The sequence below is a fragment of the Dysidea avara genome, chromosome 2 (genome assembly GCF_963678975.1).
Source record: "Dysidea avara chromosome 2, odDysAvar1.4, whole genome shotgun sequence".
In the NCBI taxonomy this organism is placed as follows: Eukaryota; Metazoa; Porifera; class Demospongiae; order Dictyoceratida; family Dysideidae; genus Dysidea; species Dysidea avara.
In genome coordinates, this window is record NC_089273.1 from 40054518 (window position 1) to 40070366 (window position 15849).

Consider the following 15849-nt stretch of genomic DNA (forward strand, 5'->3'; position numbering starts at 1 on the left):
GTATTGATTATCATAATTATATAGAAGTGCAGTATTTCATGCATAGTAAACAAATTTCCTTTAGCACAATGTAAAAGCATTTATGCAGCTATTGTTTGGAAAACCAATCCACATATGACCGAATTTGACAAAATAAGGCTTACACGCACATCCACTTTATGACTTTGAAGTACCATGTAACTCATTCATTATGTAGGAGTATGCCATTAGTTTCCAATTTTGAACTGGTATTTTACTATGCTATGGAAGGACTTTGTGCAAATTTTAGGCCAATAGCTTGCTGAGTAGTCAAGTTACAGCTGGTTAAAGTCAGAAAATTGGATGTGTATAGAAGCCTTGTTTTGTCAAATCCGGTCACATATTTATTTTAGAAGTTTGAGATAAATTGTTTAGATTTAAAATTGCCAAAGCACACATATGAAATTACACCAGAGATGCATCAACTTATTACCTTTCAGATACTTGTAGTATTCCTGCCAAATAAGAAAGAAAATCCGATAACTTTAATGAGTGAGCTAGCTAGCTCACTACAGTAAAATGCATATTTGTAACTGGATTTTGGAAAAACGATCCAAATCGCACATTAGAAGTTCCGAGATAAACGGTTTTAAAGAATTGAAGCCAGCATAACTCTCCAAGGATAGCAAGCACACGTATGAAATTTACACAAAAGATGCACCAATCTGTTACCTTTCAAGCCTTCCAGTACTTGTAGATGCTTGTACAGTTTCCCGCCAAATAAGATAGAAAATCTGAGCAGTTGGACGAGCGAAGTAGTATCACGAGTGCTCACAAAGGGGTGGAGGCTGGGGGGTGGCGGGGAGGGAAAGAGATAGACCTCAAAATGGAGGCAGACCACGATTGGAGTCCAGACACGAGATTACAGGGCTGTGCTGGCTCCTTAGTGGCTGATATGTAGCAAAATCAACAGAGAACACGTCTGGCCAACATTATAAGGCTGTCTACCAGTAAACCACTGACTCTTGCCAAGCCAGGTCCTTCACAAGGCCTGAAACCGCCATTTGAGCACTCCACACCACCCAGAAAAGACGTGTGTAAAAACCAGCTTCGTGTAGTTTGAGTAGTGCTGAGGGTCAAAACTTGTAGTACGATAGTGTAGCTATCCACTGGTGGTGTTAGTTTGATTTTGCCTGATGTGCGATTTGGATCGGTTCTGTAAAATCTGGTCACATTTGTGCATACAGTATGTGATGAATTAGATAATGTCTTGATTGGTGTTCAGGGGCTGTTTACAGCACAGTCCACAAGTGCAGTCAGTGATATGCATGAAATGTACTTAGGTGGGGTAAGTAATATGTAGGAGATAATAGTTCACATTTGCTGTTTAATGAGGCAAATTTGAACTATCATCTCCTACACATCACATACACCACAGGAGTTCACGCTATGTACAACATGTTTGGAGCATATCGCATACACATGACACTTTTTGTGTAGTGGAGGTAGAATCACAGCTGCTCACAAAGGAGTGGAAGGTGGGCTGTAGAGGAGTGGGAAATAAAGACTGCAATTGAAATCCAGACATGCATGAGGTTACAGAGCTGTGCTGGCTCCTAAGTGCCTGGTATATATGCAGCAAAATCAATTATCAACACAGAATAATATGTTGGGAATCTAAAATAGGCCATCCACCAATTCCTGTCAACCCAAGACAGTCAACCTTACCAAGGCCAGAAATTTCCATTAAACTTTTCACACCACCTGCACCATTAAAGCCAGCATCAAGTAGTTTGAACTTAAAACCATGAACTAGTATGGTAGTATGGCTATACGCTCTGGTGGTATTTGATTTTGTCTGATGTGCAATTTGTATCAGTTTTGTAAAATCTGATACTATTAATAGCTACAATTATATTTCACTTGAAACTGCAGGTGTTTATCTTGCATGATAATTCAGGGCAGATGCTGTTGTCATGGGGGCCGATAAATCACTTGGCCCATAAATAAATTGCAGTCAAGTGTTTCTGCCATACTTCTAACAGTGTTAGTAACTGTATGCGATTACATGTACATTACACCCTATCATGAGGTGTTAGATCTCTGTTTAGGGTTTCCAATGAACAATTAAGGGTGTTTACAAAATGGTAACACCCAACAAGTGTGACTATAAACCTCTTATGGTGGTTATTATTTTCAAGGGTGTTGCAATAACACCTCCTTGATTTTTAGAAAATCATAGGTGTCATGATAGCACCTAAGTTTTAACAGTGTACTGTTAGATAACTATAATAGTGTATCTAGATGAAAGTCACTACAGCAAGGTGGTCTTGTCATAGAAATTGTCTGGCTTTAATGTATTGTGTGAAAATGAAAGTAATTCTTCAAGGCATAAACTTGTATTCTGAAACTGACAACTAGGATTATAGTGAAATAAAAATGCATTTATTTAGTTATCTCAGATACAGCAGCAATGTAGCTGGTGACATTTTGTTTCTCATAATACTCTGAAAATCTTCTAATAAAGTTGATTGCTTGACTTAGTTTACAGATAAATGAGATAATACAGGTGTAGTGTAGAATGCACACACAATTGCACAGTCATACTCAAGACAAAATTCTTTTGCAATGTTATTGTGATGTGATATGGCTCTTATAGCACTTCTATATTCATGAAACAAAGTGATAAATTGCTTAGCCACCTATTTTACCTGCTACATAGTAGCTAACACCTGATTATATTTCAAGTTAAAATTCCCAAACCATGTGTGGGACAACATAGTCATGTACAGTAGTGTTGATGACCATCCTGTGAGTGTAAGTAAGGGTTGACTGTTTTCTATCATATGCATGTTCCTTTAAAATTAAAACCCATCCTTTTTTATAATAATGTTTCATAGGTACTGCACCCATGGAATCTCTAGGATGCCATGAAATTGTAATGTGTGTATATAGGCATTCATGGCTTTGAAATATCCAATGAATTACATTCCATGGGGTGATTTAACTTTTCATGCCAAAGTCATAGGCATTTCATGGCATACTTCTCTGGTAGTATATGCAATGTGTTAAACCTGAAGTCTTATATTAAAATGATTTCTTGAGTTTCAGCTTCCATACTCTTCTAAAGTATGATGTACAACATCAGTAGGATAGAAATACAACAATTACTTTACATGTCTCTGTAACTACACAAAACACATTTCATTGTGCTAGACCCGTTGTTGATTGGCTACTTAACAACATGAGTTCACAAGCAGGGGCGGTGTAGGAGGCCAAAGAGTGAGTGGGCCAGGCCAGTAAGTCCAAGTTTGCATTTTAATCTCTTTATAGTCTAACATTGACTAAAAGTACCTCAAGGGTAATTTTCATAACATTCCTTTTATGTGGTCCACCATTCAATTAATAATGTTATATAGCCACTTTTTAATACTTAGTAATAATCATAACTGTCTTGAAATTAAAAACAACAACAAAAAACAATACAGTATTATTAAAAATTGCTTCCAAATCAACCTTGTAGCTACTGTTTACATTTCACACCCTTTCATATTTACCATTTTTCATAACTTCTCAGTTCAACATTTTGTTTTAAATTGCTTTTGGATTCAAATATTTTGATATTGTTTTGAATTTTTATCTCGGAATAAATTATGCCTCCAGATTCCCTAGATTGGAGAATGCTACTGTACATTGCTGTCTTTGCATACTGGTGATAATTCTCTTTAGTTTACTCCAACAGTGCACTGGCACTTTTCTACACAAACCGTAGGTCTCTTCACTACCATCGCTACCATCTTATGGCACCCTAGATCTCTTCACTACCATTGGACACTTTTCAATGTGTCCTAAATGGCTACTGATTAATCAAAACTCTGTATATTTCTTAATTGCTAAGCATGTACAGTGTAACATATGACATAACACGAATGTCAACACATAACTATGATGACTTTGGTGATAGGAAGGACTAGTTTTATAAAGCAAGTCTGTACAAATTGGAATAGCTCAAGTTCACCATGCAATAGCTAACATGGCTTCAAAGCCTTTTAAACTATTTAAAAAGGCTTCATCAACCCACATTTGCTAATAACATTAAAGTTAGAGTGGGAGAGTAACACTTGTACTATCACTGTAAAGAATGAATCTGTAGATATGTACATATTATACATTGTTATGTAGCTATGTGACACATCGATGAATCATTTGTCTTAGAACTGTTCCGTGGACAGTAACAGGATACTATACTAGGCCTCTAATATAAGCCATGGTGTAATAGGACATTATTACACTTGGTAATTCTTATCACAACAGTGGCTAGTTTTTAACTACTCTTATGCTCAGTTGGTTGATCATGCAGCACGGTTCATTTTATGTAGTTTTCTTGCTTTCATTCTATTGCTGTTTACATCCAGCAGTGATAGCACAAAGTAAGCATTTTGTATTATTGTAATTATGTTTTTGGCATGTGATGATATATAACGGCAAATAGTGATTACATTGTAAAGTGTTATACTTACCACTGTATGTCGCCCTGAATTGAGGTAATAGAGCAAAATAATACGGTAACACCACAATAGAAAGCAAAACTTTTGCATTATGTTGTCTTATTTGTCCAATATTGGAGAAGAAAAGCTTAAAGGGGTCAATATTGGAACATGCTTAGTAATTCTGGCATCTCATATTGTTAGAAGTATAACAAATACCCACAACAAAGACAGAGCAAATTAAAGTTGCAGAAACATTGCAACAGGTTTTTTAGTCTCATTTTCATAATCCAAATTTTGTGAAACATTCACGGTCATCTTCTTGCCCTTATAAATGCTCTGTTTTGCGCTTTGTCATCAATGAAGACTTCAGATTGCCTTTTCACTGCAAGTAGCTGAAGCTCTGAGTCATTTGTTATCCTGACCTGGTATTAGTGAATGCATGCTTAGACCTTTAAAATCACATCATCTCGCTAGCAAGGATCCTTTGATAACCAGTACACTTGTCCATGGTCACATTTGCATTGAAGAACGTACATAATTTGCTGTTATAATTAGGAAACCTCACACCTTAATGATCGGGACACTTGCCATATGTAGCTTGTGGTATGGGACCATGAATCTCTCCATATTTTGGTCCCATCTTTACAAACATTTTAAAAAGTTATTTTATACACCATAAGCAGTTCAATTTTTGTGACCATAATTTGTGTATCACTAATAATAAAGAATGAACTATATTATACAAACGATTTTTTGTATGAAGCAATTTTTGCAAGCAGATAGCTATATATGTGACCGGATTTGCGAAAAGGTACCTTTTCCACACATTTGACATACCAGCAAACAAAATAATGTAACACTTGACTCCTTATACCAATTAACTTGCTCTTAGTAACAAAATGTAGCCAGATACTGTGGCTACATTCATTGAAAATTTCAAGCAATTATATGCTATGATGAAGAAGTTATGAAGCTTTGAAGTCCAAAAAATGGGTCAAATTCTGTGTGTGAAAAAGGTACCTTTTCGCAAATCCGGTCACATATATATATAATAGTATATATGTGACCAGGCCTGCTAAAATAGGGCATGTGGGTAGAACTGGAACAGAATATTTGCATTCTGTATTAACTTGTATCATACAGTCAATTAAATGCTCACCAAGTGTAAAAACTTCATTGCCATAGCATATTTGGTATAAAGAGTTATGAGTCAAGGAAGTTTGAAAGAGCAGGCAAAAATCATCTGCCCACATGCCCTGTTTTCACAGGCCCAGTCACATAATAATGATAGCTTTGCATCAGTTTTATATTATTCTCATGAATGTCACTAACAGGTGTAGATTGTTATCAAATGTTAGCTGATTGCACAGAGCCAAATCCAATTATACTGGACAGTCCAGCTGCATGTTGTATGAATAGTCTCTCATATAGGGACGGCAGTGGCAATTGTATTGAATGTGCAAATACAGGTATGTATATATGTACTAAGTATGTCTATGTATGGTTGTGAGCCGAAATGATAATAATATTATGTATTAACTTTGTATGTTTGGTGAATGTAAACTGCAAAAACATGCATAGCTAATAGAGTAGTTAATTTGTGTAGCTATGAACGAACAAGAAATCATACAATTTTGAAAATTGTGACTGGATCTGCGAAAACCGGTCTTATCGTGCAAGACAGCAAGTTAGATTTTTATTCACACAAACACAAAGATTTATGAATGCACTATCAAATTTCACTGTCACAGCCGACCAGAGTAAAGTGGTCTGCTTTTGCTAGCTGCTTTTTTCAAGCACAGCTAGTGGCGAGCCGTACGAGTGGTCTGGGGTCTTGATGGAGCCCTGGACAACCACAAGATGGCTGTGTGTGGCTGTACAGGCCCGTGGTATTGGACAATGACCTGTGCTGTGAACTTCCATTCATTTTAGCCAGTTTTGAGTCCTGAATGGCCCATAACTTGGCCCAATTCATCCCAAAACGTTTCTCTTCAATTTTTAAACAGCATCTTTCCCGCCATCCAGGCTCCCCGCCTCCCATCCCTTTTGGAGCTCGCCTGATACAGCCAACCTGGGTTTAAAAACTATCTAAAATGGCGGGAAACTTAGCTGTTGACTACTTCTTCAGTGGATGATCTGGAAGGTAATAAATTGTTGTAAAACGTGTGAAAATTTGGTACGCGTAGATACCATCCTATCTGCAATGACTTCAAAGCACAAAATGGCGGCCAATAGTGTGCACACTTTTGTACAGAGTCTATTGGGAAAGATGGCGATTCGCTATGTTAACGTTTAGGCCACTTCAAATAAATTCTCTGTTTCCCGTCCTGGACTTAAGCATATTTGCATGCGGGCGGGCGGCCATTTCCATTATTTCATTATAGTCTCGCGTGCCAGACGGTTTGTGTGGGGGCGATAAATAAACCGTCTGGTCACTGTTGCACACATTCCGGGACCACTGCCGGAATGTTGGCAGAGCCAATCAGATCGATTCGCGCACTCTGTGACGAAACAACCACTAATAATTCAAAATTCTTAGTGTAATAAAGAACTGAATCTCGGCTACAGATCACTTTTTCGAAAGTTTAACAACGCCATGGGCTTAGGATCTTTGTTTCCCTAGTACAGGGCTCTTAAAAGCGTTCGTATAAGAACGATCGTGGTTCGCTACGGATTTGTGAAACGACAGAATTGTCGAGGAAGACGTTCAGCAATGTTTCGAATACGTCACCAGGACATTACCAGTACAATTATTGTCTTAGTCTGCTCAAAGAGGTGATTGGAACGATTATTGCATCATCCTTGGCGCAAAACATTGCCGTGATGTAATCTAATTGCATTCCAGTGAGTTCACGGAAAGTGTGCAACAGTGACCAGACGGTTTATTTGCCGCCCCCACACAAACCGTCTGGTACGCGAGACTAATTTCATTATAAGATTGGCAACTTTTCAAGCCATTAGCTATTTTCCTAGCACAAATTAAAAAAAACTGCATAAAAACATGCTTAAGCTTGTTCCTTCCTTTTTAAGTTGCAAAAATAGCACAAACATGAAGTTTGTAGTGACTTGATAGCACTGCTAACACGTGAGCTGACATGGTTTCAAGTAAGCCTGTCAGTATGCAACAATAAGCGGAAAATAATGGAATAATGGAATATTTAGAGCTGACAGTAACTATAGATGCGGGCGGTGGATGGGAAACAGAGAATTTATTTGGAGTAGCCTTAGGCCACTCCAACAAAATTCCTTGTTTCCCATTTTATTGACCTGCGGGCAGGCGGTTCATTATCCATTATTCATTATAGATATTTCCACTAATTTTCGAAATTCATAACTATCTTACAGGTAAGATTAGAGTGGAAATATTTAAACTAAGAATCTTAACAGTGAAAAGCTAGCTAGTTAAATGGGCTTTCCGAATGCTAAACTAGTTACTGCTATGCTGCCTATGCAGTCACAGGATAAATAATGAATATTGGCAGCAATAATGAATGGCCATGCGGGAAGAAAATCTGCATGCGGGCGGGAAATGGGAAACAATGAATTTTGTTGGAGTGGCCTTACATACTGAAGCAAGGGGCAAAGTGAGGCATACATACTTAATTACAAGGAAAATGCACATGGTTTTGTGTCAATAGCAAACTTAAGTCTGGGTGGGACTATTTTGCATCACCACATCAAGCTAACTAGCCTTTTACCTTTATTATTCAATAGCTCCATGTCGTGAAATCCGGAAACAAAGCTCAATTTAGCGATTACATACAAAGTGCCAACACTAAACACAGCCATTTTGTCAATTATGATGTCATTTCTGATAAGGTCCATTGGCAAGCTACAACACTGAATATTTAAAACTCGATACTTTTGAATGGACAATAAGACCAGTTTTCCCAGAGACAGTCACAATTGATATTGAAGTCAAAGACACTGTTCAGTGTAGTCTCTGCACTTAACATGTTTAAGTTTATGGGAACAATTGTGCATAAGTATGTATAATATGCATGCAGGGGCGTAGCCAGGATTTTCTGGAATGGGGTTCGGATTTGAATTGCACAAATGTTTTTGGGGAAAGCCTGGGTACTTCCCCTAAACCACGTTTAAATGAAAATGATGCATACACAAAATGTGCACTTGGGCAGTGACATTAAAAGGTGCTGTTGGTGCACCTACCTAGCTAAAACCTACACACTGCTATTTATGCAGCTTATAGATACTATGAACCTGTTGTAATGCTAAACTTTATTTGCAGACACAGATACTGACAGCCAACTTCACTAAACTTCTTAGCAGATTGGAGCCCTCCACATTTGAATCCCTTATAGTTGGCAATACCTTCTTCCGAGTATACAGTATTCTCGGTCATGCGGTCCTGTTGACTTCAGACTTAGCTTGTACTACAATATATTTGACACATCATACATGTGACAAAACATTCAACATGTAATTATACACCAACTATTCGTGGTTTGTGCTAACCTGACACACGTATAGCCTGACCAATCAAGTTTAGCAGCTGCTACTTTGTAATATGTCTCAACCAATTGAACTAACAGTCCTTTGCCATTTTTACCATAAATCACATGCGCAATTGATCACATGGTGCAATACTTGACTCATCGATGATTCAGCATATAAAATAATGCATAGATACTACACCTGGTGGGTGTAGTATCTATGAATAATGTGGTGTGACCCTCAAAAGTAATACAGAGCCATACCAGTATGCAAGTAGCTACTGGAGAGCTCAGGGTTATAAAAGTTGGTTTGGTTTTCAATTTTAAAATTTCTGCTCCTGAAAGGGGGGTTCGTCTGAACCATCTGAACCCCCCTGCCTATGCCCTTGACATGTAGCATATAACAATAGATGACTGACTGAACTATATTAATATTGTGTAACTACTAAGGAACTAGATATGTTGATATCCAGTTTCTTTGTTTTTCATGAGTTTTCATGCTATGCACCTCCCAGCCTTCCGTTGTACAATGTTAAAAGTATGTTCTGGGATTTTATGTGATATAACACATCATCAGGTTTGCTTTACAATTCTAACTCAACAACTAAACTGAGTTCATAGGTCACTTCCATCAAAACTGTTTAAAAGTCTTTTATGACTCCCCATTACTTGCAAGCTATTGAGCAATGTGTGTATGTGGCAAAAATTTGAAGCAATGCCATTGCACAAAGTTTTCAACTACAACGTATGAATGCATCCTGGGACCTGATCTATCTCCTAGACAAAGGAATTTACTATGAGGTATTTCAATTGTTCAATTCAATCAGTGGAATCACTAGGAGCTATTCACTGGTGGGATTCTGTTTATCCCTTAATAGTTGGTATGGTATAGCTATAATAATTATTATATGTCTTCACAAAAGTGCTTATGTACATTTTCAATGAATGATGATATCTTGCACATATGTAACTATGTAACTATGTACGTATAATTATTATGTATTCACAAAAGTGTTTATTTACATTTTATACAATATAAAGGATGATGACATCTTGTACATAAGTAACCGTATATTATTTATGCTTTCACAACAATAGAGCTGGCTTCCTATGAACTATTTTTTGAAATGCCAATAAATACATATATTTTGACTACCCACTTCACATGTTTCTTGCAGGTTTCTATATAGTGCACGTGACTAATACACGTGTGCATGTGTTTGATAAAAACATTATACTGTAGTACTGTTCATGATAACTATATTTAGTTACATATTCATTCATTTTTTTTAATGCATTGGCATGTACATCTCTTACTGACACCTGCCACACACATACAGTGATTACATGTGAATAAACTGTAAACATAAATGTTAGGGGTCATCCATAATTTTCAGCATTTTCACAAGAGTACAGAGAGTACTCTTTTCCATAACCCCCTCCCCCCCACCTAAAAGCGTACTATTAAAAATGTTGATATCGATCGTGAATTGTTGTATGTATGTATGTGTGTATGTCACATATGAAATTGTTTTTAGGAGTTATTGTTGCTGTTTTTACACTGTAGGAAATGCAGACAGATCAATCACGCAAGAAGTTATTTACATGTGTGAATTTGTGTGACAGTCATATACTTATTTCTTTTTAGGTCTTCCCTTTCCCATTTTGTAATTTTGCTCAGTCTGGTGTTTCTGAAGCTGGTATTTGGTAGGATAAATTTCACCATAAACAAGACATTTTATCTCAACTTTGGACTTCTTTGACTGTGAAGTAGATTCTGATTCCTCTCGTGACCTAGTTCCACTGTGTATCAGGCATGTGTGGCGCTCCTTGTCAGCTTCACTGGTAAAAACATAACGGAAATGTGCACATCACAGAAATGGCTATCTATTGGCTGTCTTCAATATAATGCATCAAATTATCATCAGTACTACAACTTGAAACACCTGTACTAACTTGCTGAGTTACAACACTTTGTACATTATCATGAGCTTCAGCACCACTACTGACGTCGTCTTCTACTGCTACAGTTTCTTCATTCACTGTGCTTGTCTGCAAAGAAAACAAGTTATAGGTAGCTGTCGTTCAATACATTGTGCAAGTCACCTATTTGTAAACACTACTTCTATAAATTAAACCGGCTATCTGGCAAGCTACAATCCTGCATGTATGAAATAGTGCTAAACCTATCAATCTAGCCATTTAGTACTGTACAGCTACGTGCTTTTAGTACAGTGAAAACAGTTTTTTACTGAAAGCGATCCTGGCTATTACCTAACATGGCCTAGTCATGGCTACCTGCATACCTAATGTACAGCTAGCTACGTGGTTTTATAGCCTGTTTATATATTGTACCTTGAAAAATGAATCAATACGCCTTGTCCTGCTCCACTTCAAGTGTTGCGCAGCTTTTTTCAGTGCTGCCACATAGTGCTCTTTGCTGTAAACAACTCGCTCCTTCCACTCTATTTGCGCGCTTCACAGCATCTGCCCTCTTCATTTTCGTATCGTTCGTCACAACAAAGGCGTTCACGAAATGCTGGTAATGATTAGTTGGTGACTTGTGTACACTATCTGGATGCCTAGCGAGTTCAAGAAGAAACTGCCTTGCCTCGAGCTGCAACTCACATTTCGCCATCTTGATACTGAAATTGTATGCGCATGCTAAATTATTTAGAATTATTTTTATATAGCGCTACTAATATCAACATTATTAAAAAGCGTACGCATTGGATTTACCCCCTCCCCCCCAGCGTACGCTCTGTACGCTTGCGAAAATGCTGAAAATTATGGATGACCCCTTAGTTTGTCAATGCAGACATTGCTATTTTTAACCACAACAAGGAATTTTGTTTTTACCACTCATGGCTGAATGTAGCCATCAGCAGCCATTCAGCACCCTTCAAAGTAGGTAACTAGCTAGAGTAGTCCATATGAAACCTGTAATCTGAATCATGTGAGCAATTTATCTAGCCAATAAAAATAAGTTAATATCTGCCTGCGTACATTGTTATTTTGAGTATTGGAGGATGAGAAGCTGAGTTTATGTGGCTCTAATATGAAATAAAATTTCTGCCTGCAACTGTAGCTCACTTGCATAGGTTGGAATTTGTGATTTAGGATTATTGTGCAGTCATGGGCAATCATTGTGAACGCCTATCAATATATATTTTGAGATGGTCATAAAACCATGGATACATGAAGAGTTTCAAGTGAACATTGAGCCATTTGTATTCAAGGTTTTCATAGCTGTAATGTAGTATGAGGCAGGTGGAATACTACTAAGTTTTGTGAGCACAGGGGATCAGACCTTTATACATCGCTCACACTTCAGCTGTCACTCTCCCCCCACACTATACAGAATTTCTATAAGCTCTATGGACACGTTTCTGGAGAATAACATTGCTGTATACATTAGTGCTGAAACAATTATTCTATTTTTTGACTATTCAACACTATTTGATTCGTTGGCACGTTCTACACTGTATTCAGATAGAGAGCCACAGGCTTGGGGTCAATTACATGAGTATGTGTATTTAGCTGTATTTAATTACTATTTTTGAGGATTTGTATTTGTAATTTGAAGTTTTGAAACAATATGTATTTGTATTTGTACTTAAATACTTTGTGTAAAAACTTAAAATACTTTCTGCAAATACATCAAATACTTTGCTTGGAAGAGAACCTGTATGACTTAATATGTATGTTGGAAGATGATCTCTTTGACTTATTGGCACCTTAATCTATAAAAAAATATATCATACTAATTATTTTCTTTCAATTTCTTTGAGTGGGAAGAGTATTGAAGAACTTACTTTTCTCTGAAGTATAAGTATATACAAGCATTCAAACCCTGTAACATAGTTCCATAATGTCATCTAAGAAGAGCAAGAAGTCTACTCCAATTGTTTTCGGCATTATAATGTTATACAATTGCTTTTACCATACACTTGAAGTTTTATTAGAACAATATTAAAACAGAGGTGTGTAACATGTAGTTCAGATCAAAGGATCAAAGTACAGAAATATTATAAAAGTATGTAAATGCTTTTAAAAGTATTTTTATTTGTATTTGAAATACATCCTGGATATAAGTATTTGTATTTTCTATTCCATACTTTCAGAGTATTTGTACTTGTATTTAAATACTTTTCAAAATATTTGACCCCAAGCCTGGAAAGCCAGCATTGACAACTTAAGACTGTGAATGAAGTGATGTATCTTTGTGGTAAAAATTCTATGTTAGAAAAGATAGAAGTAGCTCTTAGGCTTTACCTTAACCTTGCTCCCTAACAAAAGGTTTCAGTACTTATTCAATAGACGTATAAGCTTAAGAATAATCAAATATTTGGTTGTTTTGTTCACAACTATTCAAATAGTAAAAATTTATAATTCATTTCAGCACTAGTGTAAGTGCATACATATATTATTTATTAGGGTTGCTATTTTTACTTGTTTCTTCCCAGTGAGAACTGTGTCTCTTTTGAGAACTACAGACCTAAGAATGAGGTTGTTCTATGATAAAAACAAACAAGTAAAACTTTATTACTACACAAACACAGAACATTAACACTGCTATTGCTGTCCCACTATTGTTTTCTCAATATATGTGAATACAGATGATATTTATGTGCACATCGCTCTATATCAACATACTTTACAGGTTGTCATTCATCGCCTGACTGTAGTGCCTTAGATGATGGCACAGTTACTACAGAGATGGAGTGTTGTATAGGAGGTTCTTCCTTCCTTGATCCTTCTGACTTTACTTGCACTAACTGCGGAGGTACATAAATTGTATATTAATAGTTAGACATCGAAACACAGGGTTCTACGGAATTTATATATATAGTAACCCAAAAGGCCCTGTGTTGTGGCACCCCAACAAGATGATCCCAGTAAAGCAAGTACTCTACTACAGGGTCTGAGGGTTTAGAATCCTGTGTTTCGATGTCTAACTTATTTAGACCACAGCTCATTGTTATACTGTACCTTCAATGTTGCCTTGTGACATGCGAAATGTGCTTTCATTAGTAGAAACAAGCTCAATACACCTCCTCTAATTGTAATGGCACTTGCTATCCAATTAAATACCCATGCATTGCTAATGTTACAGGTATGTAATTGCAAGAGTTCAATACATATATATATCTAGGAGAGTATACAATGCTGTATTGCCCCTTCAAAATGCACTGCATAATAATATTACACAATAGTATCATCACCAATAGTGTTAACTTGCTTCAAGAGCTATAAGGACCTTGAAGTGCTTGCAGGTCTTCACTTTGGTATATCAACGCCTATCAACAAGTCTTTATGGTGAAGCCATGTGTTGGAGTTTACTGAAATTATACTAAAATATTCAGATAAGTTACACAATGTTGCACAATTCTTACCCAGTGCGTTTTAAAGGGGTAAAACAGGCATTGGATACTCTCCTAAATATATATTATGAACTCTTGGTAATTGCCTTGCTTTTTATCAACTCAGAGACAGGGATCTATTGAAACATAAACAATTCCTGTAAGTAGCCAATGAAATTCATGTGATTCATCTTGTTGTGGCCTATAGCTAGATAGCAAAACTTAATAATTTTACTGTAGGTTTTCTGTTTAAAACTATATTGGCGGATTTAGAACTCTTGAAGCTAATTAGTACAAGTAATTGCATACGTTTTAGTGCAATTAACAATTAAGCAATAATTGCACAATGCAAAGCTGAGTGTAATGTATTGTGACAATAAGGTACATGACTAATGACAAGCTACATACATTTTACAGGTGGTACTGCAGGAAATGATCCTCACTTCTTCATACCACTACCTAATGGAGACAACCTGTGTTATAGTGTACAGGGACAACCTGACTTTATGTTCAGTTTGATCAAAGACAAGTATGTACAGTTAAATGCTCAGTTTGTGTTGCCTGCCAGTGATGAGAGTAACACCATCGCTAATATTTCTACCTTCCTGGGTAATCTTGGACTACTACTGAGATGTCCTGTTACTGGAAAGTCTTTAGCTGTAAAAGTGACTGCATTAGACCACAGTGTTCAGATTGGTGATGAAACTGTCATTGTTAAAGACAAGCCGGTGGAAGTATTGATTGCTAGTGATTTTAATGTAACTACAACCATTTCTGGTGAAGTGAAAGAAGTGACAAAGGATGAAACTGTTTGGCTTCAAATGAATACAGAGTTTGGCTTTGGAATGAAAATAAGGTTCTACAAGAAACACTTGGATATGATGATAACTAAAAGTGATGGATTAACTAGTGAAGCTGATGGATTGATGGGTAAGTTTACCAATTCATGGAGAAAATATTAAGCATTACTTGCTTCTTTAGGTCAATTTATGGGAAAAGAGATACAAATTGACACTCAATACAGCATCATGAAGATTGGGGACCACAAGCCAATATCAGTAGTGAATAGTCGAGCCTGGTACTTCTTAGAAACTGATAAGGATTGTTGGTACGGCAAGACTACCAACAATCAAGGAGGTGGAGTGATAGAAGGCAACTATATGGATTATGTGGTAGAAGAACTTCTTCCATCTCCTTGATGTGTGACATTACAAACACACATTCTCTCAAAGTAGTATATGCACTGTATCTATATCATTACTGACAGTTGAATAGAAAAACATTTAGTATTAGTAGCTTCACATGTACTTAATTATTTTTGGTGCACGTGATTTAAAGGGTACTGTATGTACTGTATTGCCTGTATTATTTTGCTTTATGTTATCCAAGATCATTTGAAATTATGTAGGGTGTGCTGGTTCAATGTCTGAATCTTAGAAAACAAGTGGCTGAATAAAAGTGGGGTACTTAACCCATTGGCTAAGACTTGGTTCCATTTCTTTGGTTTTATTCTTCCTCAAACCACAGAGTATATCAACACAATGGTAACCACAAACCTTCTTAAAAGCACACTTTAATAGGATA

The 15849-nt window shown here is 36.7% G+C and overlaps 1 protein-coding gene and 1 long non-coding RNA gene across 2 annotated transcripts; one reads left to right on the forward strand and one right to left on the reverse strand.

Moving 5' to 3' along the window:
- The first annotated feature begins 4157 nt into the window (after positions 1-4157).
- LOC136247307 (inter-alpha-trypsin inhibitor heavy chain H5-like) lies at positions 4158-15668 on the forward strand. Its single transcript, XM_066038933.1, has 5 exons — positions 4158-4388; positions 5783-5917; positions 13566-13688; positions 14683-15195; positions 15247-15668. The coding sequence occupies exons 1-5, from the start codon at positions 4295-4297 to the stop codon at positions 15462-15464; spliced, it is 1083 nt and encodes a 360-aa protein (XP_065895005.1). The 5' UTR covers positions 4158-4294; the 3' UTR covers positions 15465-15668.
- On the reverse strand, positions 10431-11713 carry LOC136247308 (uncharacterized). The gene is made up of 2 exons (XR_010697352.1): positions 11258-11713; positions 10431-10954 (listed from the first exon to the last, which is right to left on the reverse strand). It is a non-coding gene; the product is annotated as an uncharacterized lncRNA (long non-coding RNA).
- Positions 15669-15849: the final 181 nt, after the last annotated feature.

What these genes read in the sequence shown, in the direction of transcription:
- LOC136247307 (XM_066038933.1), top strand. Translation starts at nt 4,295, where the DNA reads ATGCTCAGTTGGTTGATCATGCAGCACGGTTCATTTTATGTAGTTTTC. An exon ending in TCCAGCAGTGATAGCACAAA is followed by an intron (nt 4,389 to 5,782) that starts GTAAGCATTTTG and finishes TGTCACTAACAG; the next exon opens with GTGTAGATTGTTATCAAATG. An exon ending in TACTTGCACTAACTGCGGAG is followed by an intron (nt 13,689 to 14,682) that starts GTACATAAATTG and finishes TACATTTTACAG; the next exon opens with GTGGTACTGCAGGAAATGAT.